This window comes from Henckelia pumila, chromosome 3, assembly GCF_033568475.1.
Source record: "Henckelia pumila isolate YLH828 chromosome 3, ASM3356847v2, whole genome shotgun sequence".
In the NCBI taxonomy this organism is placed as follows: Eukaryota; Viridiplantae; Streptophyta; class Magnoliopsida; order Lamiales; family Gesneriaceae; genus Henckelia; species Henckelia pumila.
The window spans coordinates 153810372-153821533 of record NC_133122.1 but is presented as its reverse complement, the minus strand read 5'-3'; the positions used below and the strand labels follow the sequence as shown (position 1 = coordinate 153821533).

The 11162-nt window shown below is 37.2% G+C and overlaps 1 protein-coding gene across 4 annotated transcripts; it reads left to right on the top strand.

The window, feature by feature from the left end:
• Positions 1-4046: 4046 nt before the first annotated feature.
• Positions 4047-10494, top strand: LOC140888125 (uncharacterized). Of its 4 annotated transcripts, XM_073295808.1 has the most exons (13): positions 4047-4170; positions 4598-4669; positions 4790-4924; positions 6413-6704; positions 6876-6994; positions 7110-7242; positions 7611-7687; positions 8071-8268; positions 8540-8729; positions 9468-9649; positions 9746-9846; positions 9936-10066; positions 10257-10494. In XM_073295808.1, the coding sequence occupies exons 1-13, from the start codon at positions 4156-4158 to the stop codon at positions 10259-10261; spliced, it is 1650 nt and encodes a 549-aa protein (XP_073151909.1). In that variant the 5' UTR covers positions 4047-4155; the 3' UTR covers positions 10262-10494. The 4 variants fall into 4 exon arrangements, with proteins under 4 accessions (XP_073151909.1, XP_073151912.1, XP_073151911.1 ...); XM_073295811.1 differs by lacking the exon at positions 9936-10066 and having other exon boundaries at positions 10257-10493; XM_073295810.1 differs by lacking the exons at positions 4047-4170; positions 10257-10494 and adding an exon at positions 4295-4427 and having other exon boundaries at positions 9936-10189.
• The last annotated feature ends 668 nt before the right edge of the window (positions 10495-11162 follow it).

The following is an 11162-nucleotide window of genomic DNA, read 5'->3' as shown; positions in this document are numbered from 1 at the left end:
GCTCAAATTCATTTGAGCTAAGTTTAGCAGAGGATCAGTTGAGCTACAGCTGCTGCTCCAGATTTGTAACTGACGCATTAGCTCGAAATCATGACAAATAATGGCATTAAATGGGAGCCTAACAATCTAAATTTTTCCTATAAATAGCACTCATATTTCTAAGATAATTTTAAACAAAATTCTGTGCAAAATTACATAGAAACTCGAGTGGGAAAATATCAGTTGAGCGAGAAGAAGCAGTCAGTTAACTAAGTGCAGAATTATGGTCACGAACAAACCAAAATCTATTTAGAAATATTCTGTAAGTGGGATATCTGATTTAAAACTTGATTATATATTTAAAAAAATTAGCATGTATACTTGTGTTCAAATCCTGAATTTTTGAAATCTATATTTTGATGCACTGAAACTTATGAACTAGTGATAGGAATATATATTCTGAATACTCTGTTATGTTATGTTCTGTTCTATTCTGTTCTGACCTCATCCTTAAAAGAATAAATATATAAGGGATTTATATCAGATAGCCACGAAACTCATAAGCGAATTTAGTGCATAAAATGATGCCTGATATTTCTGATGAATATATGACTCAGGTTCTGATTTTTGTATGTGTATAAGATTCCTATTTAAAAAAAACTTATTTTAAAAGTTGGGATGATTTTTCTCATTTACTAAATGACAACCATATCACTCACCCACCCAAAACTATCTCATATAAGAACGAAAAAGAAATCGAGGAAGATGAAAAAAACCAGTTATGGGGCTGGCGAAGATCGTGATTTCTGCTGCTTAGTTTTTTGTTCCAGTTTTATTATTTTATCCGCTGTGTTAGACTCTGTTTTCGTTTCATTTGTAAAGACGATTGGATTCCAGTTTTATAAATACGATGTAATTCAGTTATGAATAGATATACTGATTTTATTTCTGAAATCTATACTTCTGAGGCTTGTTGTTAATTTTGAAGGAATAATTTGAGAATGCCACCTGTGTCGATTAGCCTCAATTTCGAGGTATGACAGGCTCGGTTGCTAGGGTGGCTAGGTCTCTTAACCAACTTAGTAGATGATACTCACTGAAATTGGAGGGTTCAATACAAGGCCTAAATCCAACCTAAGTCCAAAGCTTTAAGTCTAGAATGAACCTAAAACCAAGCAAAAAGCGTTAGAGGGGCCGGGAGGGTGTCTCGACGTAGCCCCTTCGATGCTCAAGTTAGAGTCAGAAAATAAATAAGCGGAGAGGGGAGCTTGGGCACCCCTAAAAAATGAAAGTAATGAGTTGAATATTAAATGAGCAAACTTGGTATTTATAGGAGGCGTAGTAGAGGACCACACCTTTTTCACAAGGGATCACGTGTGTGTAGCTCACATGCTTCTTCATCCAGGAACGCCTTCCTCGGGCGATCTCATGTGTGACCTCGCACTTGATGCAAAGTCGAGGCTAGGGCTCGCCCCCTTTGATCGAGCTCTACCCTAGTTACTCTCATCCACCAATTCTAACTCCAACTCCAAGTACTTCACCCACAATCCACAACCTCACTTGGATTACCTCTTAGCCCTTAGCACCTTAGCCTTTAACTCCTCTCCCATGACATACTTGTTTAACCAGCCTCTGTCACTTCCACCACCTACCCTCATGAGCTAATTTTACCACTTGGATTTGGACCCGAGCCTTTCTTGTAGTGACCCTGCATTGAATCACCTACTAACTGGCAACTAACAGCATGCATTAAACTTAATTAAAGCAATAATACTAATCAGAGAAAAACGTGCGAAAACATAACCCATAATTTACACATAATCTTATTACAAAAGTTTCAAGCTTGTTTATCAGTAGTGATACAACCATATCGAAACAACTAGTAAGTAAACATTATACATCTATAATGAATCCTGCTGTATACATAACTCTTCAAGGCTCCTGCTCCTTAGTCCTGCCTCAAACAACCGGCTCCGTCCATCCTGCGACCTGCCCCATGGAATAGGGTGTCCAAGATAACAACTAGGACGTGAGCGTTAACGCCCAATACATAAACATGAGTAAACATATGTATATGATGCATGCAACCGTGATGACTGGTAAAGGGTCATCTGATAAGTCATGCTCAGTACGGGCACCACATGAGTGCTGTAACCTCAAGGATCAACCTCTGGGTACAACCACACTTGTCTAGTACACCAGAGTAGTCAGACATACATGTCCCCGCCGTCGCGGTACTCTCAGTGACAGACTAAAAAATATAGAGCTGAGCGGCTCTATAATCAGGTATAACAAGGTATAGGCTCAACGTGTATATGCACATGACATATGAATATGAAAAGCGGTAAATCATATATCATGTCATATAATAATGCCAAATAAATGCAACACATAAACATGTATACTCGCTGACAATCTCAGTCCATGTGTACGTACCTCTAGGCTAGTTCAAGTCTAGTAGGATTCTAGGTTCCAAGCCTAAATTCAAAAGTTCACCGTATCACTACACAAATTTTATAAGCCTTAACTAAGCTAATAAATACTCCCAAAACTTAAATAGATTCCCGGATCATACCTTCGTTCGTAGTAAGCCCTTTGGAGTCGCTAGTCCCGGATGACTATAACAACGCCTTGGTTATTTCAGAACCTTACTATAAACCGATAGGGCTCTCAAGTGTATACCTCACACTATATAACTGAAGAAGGAAACTCGGAATTCGTAATTCAAAATGAATCCCGGAGACCCCTATTTATAGGCCAAACTCCCGGCCACGATCGGAACTTCCGATTTCGGGATCGGAGCTTCCAATCTGCTCTACGTTTGACACTTGTCAAAACTCATGGCTGAGTCATCGCACATTGCTGGCAGATGAGGATCGGAGCTTCCGATCGTACCTTAGTTCGGAAGTAATCAAGCTCTTTTCGATGCTTCCGATCTGGGTTCGGAGCTTCCGATCTTGTCCATGCTTGGAAGTCCAATTCTTAACTCTTAATCATGATTATCGTATTATTATCTTAAAATAAAATCTGGGTTACTACATTTCTTCTTGACTATGGACTCTAATTGGGCAAGCATGTGATGAACCTACTTGTGGGGTATTAGTAGATTTGACTTTATCACGAATCATTAATGATTCTCAAATGTTTTCATGTCTACTATATATAACAAGTCTAAAACTATGCTCTGTTAATAAGCTCGGGTCGGATCTTTAGTATCCCCGTGCTCGATCAGGAATCCCTGCTCAAGGGCTCGATCATGCTTATTTTCGGGGCTCGGCTTCCAAGGCCGAACTAGGCAAGCTTGGTTATTATGGGCTCGGACAAATAGATCCAGCTGCATGGGCTCAGCTTCCAGGCTTATCTTTGTGGGCTTGGATTTTCTTAATATCATTATGAGGTTTGGGCCTTTACGAGATAGAGTCTAATCGTGTTTATTATATGATAATGAGCTCGTCCCTCCAAGTACAACCCTAGACTTGAAACGATATCTTGGACTCAGATAACTCATGGATATGGACTCGGGTCGGAGCAGACCGAATATTTTTAAGAGCATCATACTACGTTTTTAACCATTTGCTTACCTTTTTGTTCAAACATTCTACATGCATACCATACTTCACATCTCCTATAATCGAATCCAAAATTTTATATAATATACAAAATGCCTTATTTAAAAAAAGAACAGAATTGATTTTAATATTTAAACTCAATGTATATATATATATATATATATTTTCAAAAATAATAATAACAACAACGTACAACTAACGAAATGAAAAAAATATTTCACCCTAAAAAAAAAAATATTTCATATATTTATTTTCCATTTATAAACCGTGACCTTTAAAGAGGAAGTATCATGTGTAATGTCTCTATATCCATGAAATAAGTAGACTTGGTCCATCTCCATTTAAAAATAATTTTTTTCATAAATAGATTCGGAGATACATATCGTAAAATTGATTATGACTATGTGTCACGTGACTTTTTTTGCAATTTAAATAACTCTTTGGGCCAAAATCATCTCCAAGATTTTACCCAATAGCAAGAGCCTGATGATGATTGGGCCAAGAGCCCACAATCCGGTGCAGATCATCAGTCGCTTCTTTGCAAGAAGTTAGCGTTCGTAATCTGTTAGCCGCCGGAGACTGCTGCTTCCTACAGTTCTACTCCAGAATGAACTTGGATAAGGTAAACCCATGTTTGATACAGATGCACGCCTCTCAGTGCGTGTAGTTTTCCGTATCTATATGTGTGCATTTCGAGAAATTTTTAGTAAAGTCTAAGATTTTGATTATTTGCCGATGAGGGCCTGGGATGATTAAAAAAAAAAAAAGAAGTGATAGTAGTTGTTGCTTTCTTTACGGTTGTAATTTATGTTACTTATTAGTTTTTTTGGTTCGAAAGTAACTTAATCCTCTGGTTCATGGGGTCTGGTGAATAAGCTGGTAAGAAGAAGAGTGATTAAAGAGAATATTAAATGTGAATATTCGAGGAATGTAGAGAAGTGCGTTTTGCGAGTATGCGAGTGTGTTTTCTTTTTATTTCGGAAAGTATGATTCTTGGCTGTGCTTACTCTATCAAAAATTAAGAAATTTACTGTTTTTATTTGTTGCAGCAAGAGAATGATGATGAACTTGCATTGGTTCTTGAACTTCCTGAAAGTGACCCTTTATTCATGAAGAAGAAGGTGCGGCAATTTGGCTTTAAATTTCTCTTTGTTATTTGATGTGATGAAGAACCAAGTATCTAGTTGAAGTAGTGATCCGGTTTATTCCCTTATTGCAACTACTTTGTTATAATTTGGCAGAAATTGCTTGGTGATATGGGTTTCGATTCGAAGGTTCAGGCACGCCTTAAATGCTCCTCCACTTCCACTCCCTATCAACCGAATGACTTCTTGAACAGGTTGATTCAACAAGCAAGAATCATAAACTTTGATGAGGTGATCACCTTCTCATTACTTTAATCTCTACGTTTGTTTATGCCATTCTTATGCAGATGGATAAAGTAAACATACTTTCCCTTTTCAAATAGTGAAAAAGGACTTTTGAGTTTGCAACAAATAGATCATCTTAGATTCAGTGTTCGAAAACTCGGGCTAGGCGGCCGCCTAGGCGCTAGGCGCCGGGTGGCCGCACCGAAAACATGCTAATCGGTCGGCCTAGGCGGCCTTGGCGCCTAGGCGGTCCTAGGCGGGGCTAGGCGGCCCTAGGCGGTCCTAGGCGGGGCTAGACGGAAATAGGGTAGGATTTTCAGATTTTTTTTTTTAATTTGGGCTTTTAAATTCAAAACCCAAATTACAAAAAAAAACTGAAATGTAATTTTTTTTGTTGGGCTTAAGTTTTATAAGCCCTAAACTGATGTACGACAAGAAAATTGATTCGTTGGCTTGCCCTAAATCAAAATTCATCTTTCATTGTCTGCATGATTGAGTAACCAGAGCATCTCGCAAATTATAAGGCTGAAGAATCAAAGCGAATGAAGAAGCCCACATTTTGAGTGCCATATTTGAAGAAAAAATTGGTGTTTGCTCTTTTTTCAAATGCTGAACTCATTTTAAATTTGATATTATTGTTTTGGAGTTATAATATTTCATTTATTAAGTTGAAACCGTGGAATCCGCCTAGTGCCGCCTAGTCCCCGCCTAGGCGGCCTAGGCGCTAGGCGCTGGTCTGGCGCCCGACTAGCGCGTAGCGAATTTTAGAACCATGCTTAGATTCCACCGTTTCAAAACCAACCTTTTATCTATTACATGTCCTACGTCGGAAACTGAAACAATTGGTGGAATAACTTACGACATTGAGAGATTCTGTCACCTAAGACAATAGTCTTTTACGTTGCTCTTCTTTGTTAGGTTATAGCCGACGTTGATGCTTTCACGATGGGAAAAAACAAACCTAAGTTTGGACTACTATTGTGTTAGTGGCAATAATGTGACATGCTCACAATATTAAAGTATAAGATTCTATTCAGGTGCATGGACTGAATTTTGGTTGGTGATTGAAATTTATCCAAAATAGTGCTCCGTGGATGTTGATTTCTCATGGGATTGGCTATGTTGTTGTCATGTGTTAGGTCTAAAAGTAATATAGAGATATATAAATTTGAGAGACTCTCTATAGGATTGAGCGCTTTCGCATTACCTAAAGTTATAGCTTGTAGTAATTGTGCAAATAAAATCTTTTAATCCGTTCAACAACTCCTAATATCAATTGTTGGATGTTTGCCGAAAATTATAGTTGGTTGTGACTATCCAATTCAAATATTTTAAATTGTATAGCAACCCAAGCATCACATTACAATCGCTCTCATTTCTCCTAATAAACTAACTTTTAAGATTATGCTTTTGAATTAGAATTATCGCTGAATGCTATCATTGTTTGCTCAAGAGTAATATGAAAAACCAACAACAGATTATGAATGGATGCAGGTGGAAATTTACTTTGATGGAGACAATACGAGTGATTACAGTAATCCCAGGAATGAATTGCAAGCTCTGAATTATCTACTTGAAGTCACTGATACTTCATTGTCTGGTGACAAACACAAGATGAAAAATGTTATGCAGAATTTACGAGATGAAATAGTCGATAGGATCCATAAAGTTGGAAGAAAATTTGGTGAAGAGTCGAAATTCGTTGGATGCGCTAACTGGGATAAAGAAAAGTGTCTATTAGATTGGTCTGTCGCTCAAGGTGTTAGGACCAAATTGGATATAGCTTGTGAGTGCAAGATTGCAAAGGCATAATTTGTTGAACATCTTTCCCTTAATGGTTAATTAAGTGCAATGTGGAATTTAGTCGGTTTCAATATTCATACAAATGATGGAAATTTTGGGTAAAAGAATGACGTGGTTTAAAAATTGTTTTTTTGTCGTGATTGTCATCACGTAGATATTGAAGGAGCGGGAAGAGGGGCCATAGCCACACAAGACCTAAAAGTAGGAGATATTGCTTTGGAGATTCCTGCATCTATCATCATCTCAGAGGAGCTTGCGCGTGAATCTAACATGGTACACCTTGTTGTCTAGTAAGGATTTTATTACTCATTGACTTGCCATACCATTTCTTTGTATGTTATGTAATCAGCTCAAGTGCAAATTGGTAATCATGGTTTCTTGGAGGTAGTTCCATATTCTCAATGAAATCAATGGGATTTCAACAGAGACAATGTTGCTCTTGTGGTGCATGAGGGAGAAGTACAACAAGAATTCCAGTTTTAAATTATTTTTTGAGACATTGCCTGAGAAATTTAACACTGGTAAGTCTGTTATTAACAAAGTTTGTTGTTAACATTAAGTGCTCAATTGGAATCACCTCTTTCCTTCTCTCTATTATTGTGTTTATGTTGATTGATCTATCAAACTCTCTAGCAAGTATTAGCTCAACTCTTTGCCCATGTGCTGTTGACTCGTAAAGACAATTTGGAGGTTAACATTAATAAATACCAAATTGGTTATATTAGAGTAAAAAAAAGTAGGAATTTTAATGGGTTATGGTAGAGAAGTCCTCTAACCTGTCATAGCTTGTGCTTTAGTTCTAACGGATGTCATCTCCAAAAGTTGGTTGTGCCTGATATATGAATATTGTCTGAAATGGACTTTGCCATTTGGTTGCATTGAAATGCAGGATTGAGCTTTGGAATTGATGCTGTCATGACTTTAGACGGAACCTTATTGTTAGAAGAAATTGTGCAAGCCAAAGAGGTCATTCAACCCCTTCATCTCAATCATAAAGACCCATACTTTCACAATTAACAGTAGTTTCTGTAAATTACATATAATACGACTCAATTTCCATGAAGTATCTAACGGTCTTCACGCCAGCACTATGGAAGACCAATTTCGGCTGGAAAATTTATCCATCATAAAAGTTTCTTGGCTTTTGGTGCAACTTTATTAGGTTGCAGCAATTGTTTCCATTAGCTAGTATGTTCTTTTGTGATGCATTGATCAAAAAAGGCATTTGAGCTATTATACTATTAAAAATATTTGCTTTGAGACTAACCGTTATATTTAGTACAATGGCAACCATGCGGACATGTCAACAGTGTAAAGCATGGCTCGAATACAGTTTCTTTTTGTTTCAGCACCTACGGGTTCAATATGAGGAGTTATTTCCTGCACTAAGTGATCTTCATCCTGACGTATTTCCGCCGGAGTTGTACACATGGGAGCACTTCTTATGGGCTTGTGAACTCTTTTACTCTAACAGCATGAAAGTTGTCTTCACAGATGGAAAGCTAAGAACCTGTTTAATTCCTGTGGCTGGCTTTCTCAATCACTCGGTCAGATAATTAACCAGTTTCTATTGCTTTGTTTCTGTGATTCATGTTTCTTGATTCGTCACCAAACGGCTGTTAAGACTTGTATATGGCAGAATGGCGAAGTAAACTCAATGAAGAAAGTGGAAGTCAAAACCTTTTCATCTAACCCCACCCCACAAAAGAACCAAAAATAGATATTGAGATTAATTAAGTAATCAAATACGATAGATATTGAATATCGCACGGCTTACATGGTTTATAGCTCATACCAATTGTTTTTCCTTCTTGTCAGGTATGCCCCCATGTATTGCGTTATGGAAGAATAGAAGCGAGTACACATTCCTTGAGGTTTCCTTTATCAAGAGCATGCCATGCAGGAGAGCAGTGCTTTCTTGGTTATGGAAAGTTCTCCAGTTCTCATTTGTTAACTTTCTATGGCTTCTTACCGCAAGAAGATAACCCTTATGATGTTATTCCACTCGGTACTTCTCTTGACGTTTGTATTCTCTTGTTTATGTTTTTCACGTTTGCACCACGTGATACGTATAAATCCCATGAATATCACTAAATAATGCAGACAAAGAACCCTTGTATTTGTGTATGTATATGCTGTGTGTGCTATATTATTAAGAAAGGGAAAAACGTAGATTGTACTTCTACCTTTGATCTTTTCATCTTTTGTCTTTTGTTGTGTTTTAATTGTTATTCCTAAAATATCCTATATAATAACTATTTTTGTTCTTCTGGTTTCTTCTTTTCTTCTATACATCCCTGTTCATGTGATTAATTAATAATACTACATTAATTTGTAATAAAGTATATCCCATGCCTTACACTCACGATGTATGTATTTAATTAGAATATTATCAAGTGTTCCTTGAGTAACAATTTTTTGGTCAGTTTCACGTAGCTGTGTTCATTTCCTAAATACCCCTTCCTATATACTATATTTGTGTTATCTTGTCTTTTCTAGTATATTTTTGCTGTAGTTAAATCTTTTTTATCCTAATGTCTCTTGTGTGTGTTTCCTTGTATTTGAAACTCTCTCTTGGTTAATAATGAAATATAGTTATAAATTTGATTTAAACATGACAACGTTTTTCTTCCCATAATTAAGTTTAAGACATGCCACACGCTTATGAACGTAAATCTTATTGCTCCTCACTCCCATGTTGTCACAGTTCTCTATAACTTATATTTACAAACATTGTGTGTGTCAGAGTTCGATGTCTGGCAGGACGAAGATTGTGAAGATGGACGGATCACACCTGAATGGCTCACTCACATGGTTCGTGGTACATGGTATTCAAAAGACCATGGAATTTTTCGGTATGGGTTGCCGACTCCATTACTGGATGTTCTACGTAGAGCTAGAGATCCAAACTGGCAATCAAGTACCATTGTACATTCTCTAATCCTTACGACTTGTACTACCACTCTAGGAACTACGAATGCAAGATATGCTTATTCATGAGTCATCTTTGCAATGCTTTTATAGACACAAAAAATCTTGGCAACAGAACTCGACGTCCTTAGAGACCTAAGCTGCACGTTCCAAGACAGAATGGATGCTCTCGGGGATGAAAATTTTGATGACAGGTAACACCAATGATCATGTGATGCATATAGTTTTTGGAAAAAGAAAAAACATTTGAAGAACATATCATGTAAGCAATTTTGTTTGTTAGGGAAAGTGGGATTTGGGATGTGAAGCTCGCAATAGAATACAAAAATTTGCAAAGGAAGATACTCTCCTCGATCTTAACTTCGTGTAGGACTGGCTGTGAATTGTTAGAATGTGAACTCCTCAAATATACAGGTTAACAAGCATGTGTAGCTTATTTGTTGCAGTCGCGCTCCTCTCGGAAACGATGGTTTCTTCACTTGTGTCTGTTGACATTAAATTTTTCTAAAAAACTGTTCAAGTATACATTTATTTTCATTGCTTCTTGTGTATCTGCATTTCATGAATCTGCTGCTGCCGTTTTATGTTATTTGATTCTTGCCAGGATGAGCATCCCTTCTCAAGTTCGAAGCAAACTCATGTGCATTATATTTTAAAAAAGAGCTTCCGGAAGAAAGAAAGTGTAAACGGGGAGAATATGTAATGTTTATCTCAAATTTTAATTCTTAGCTCGCAGGAAATCAAAACTATATTATATATATATATATATAATATAGTTTTGATACCACGCAGTATAGTATGTAGGATTTTTGTGACCGACCAGTGTTTCATTTTTTTTATATTGAGTTTTAGTGGTATCTCACGAAAATCTTGCACACTGAGTGTGTTGTGTCAATATTATGGGTGAGACTATCTACACCTGGTGGAGCTAAGCCCTTGGATCAAGGTAGGGCCCACATGAGCACACCTAGTGGAGCTAAGCCCTTGGATCAAGGGAGGGCCCACATGATAACATGTGGGTCCCACATGTTTTCATGTGGGCCCTATTGATCCAAGGGCTATGCTCCAGGTGCAGCATAGTCTCATCCCAATATTATATATATATATATATATATATATAATTTTGATCACAGGATTTTTCGTGTGCGACCGGATTTTAGTGGTTTTGTTTTTTACTCTAAATTTTATTGGTTTTGTTTTTTACTCTAAAATCCGGTACCGGATTTTAGAGGTCGCACACGAAAAATTCTGCATCCTAGGGTGCAGGTGATCATGACTATATATATATATATATATATATATATATAGTTTTGATCAACTGCATTCTAGGGTTAAGGATTTTCGTGAGCCACCACTAAAACCACCAGTAGGTTTATTGTTGCAAAAAAACAAAAACAGAAACCAGTAAAACCCATTGGTGGGTTTTAACAGTCGCTCACACGAAAATCCTGCAACACGGGGGATCAAAATTTTATATTTATATATAAAGGTCATTGTTCACAAAGCTGAC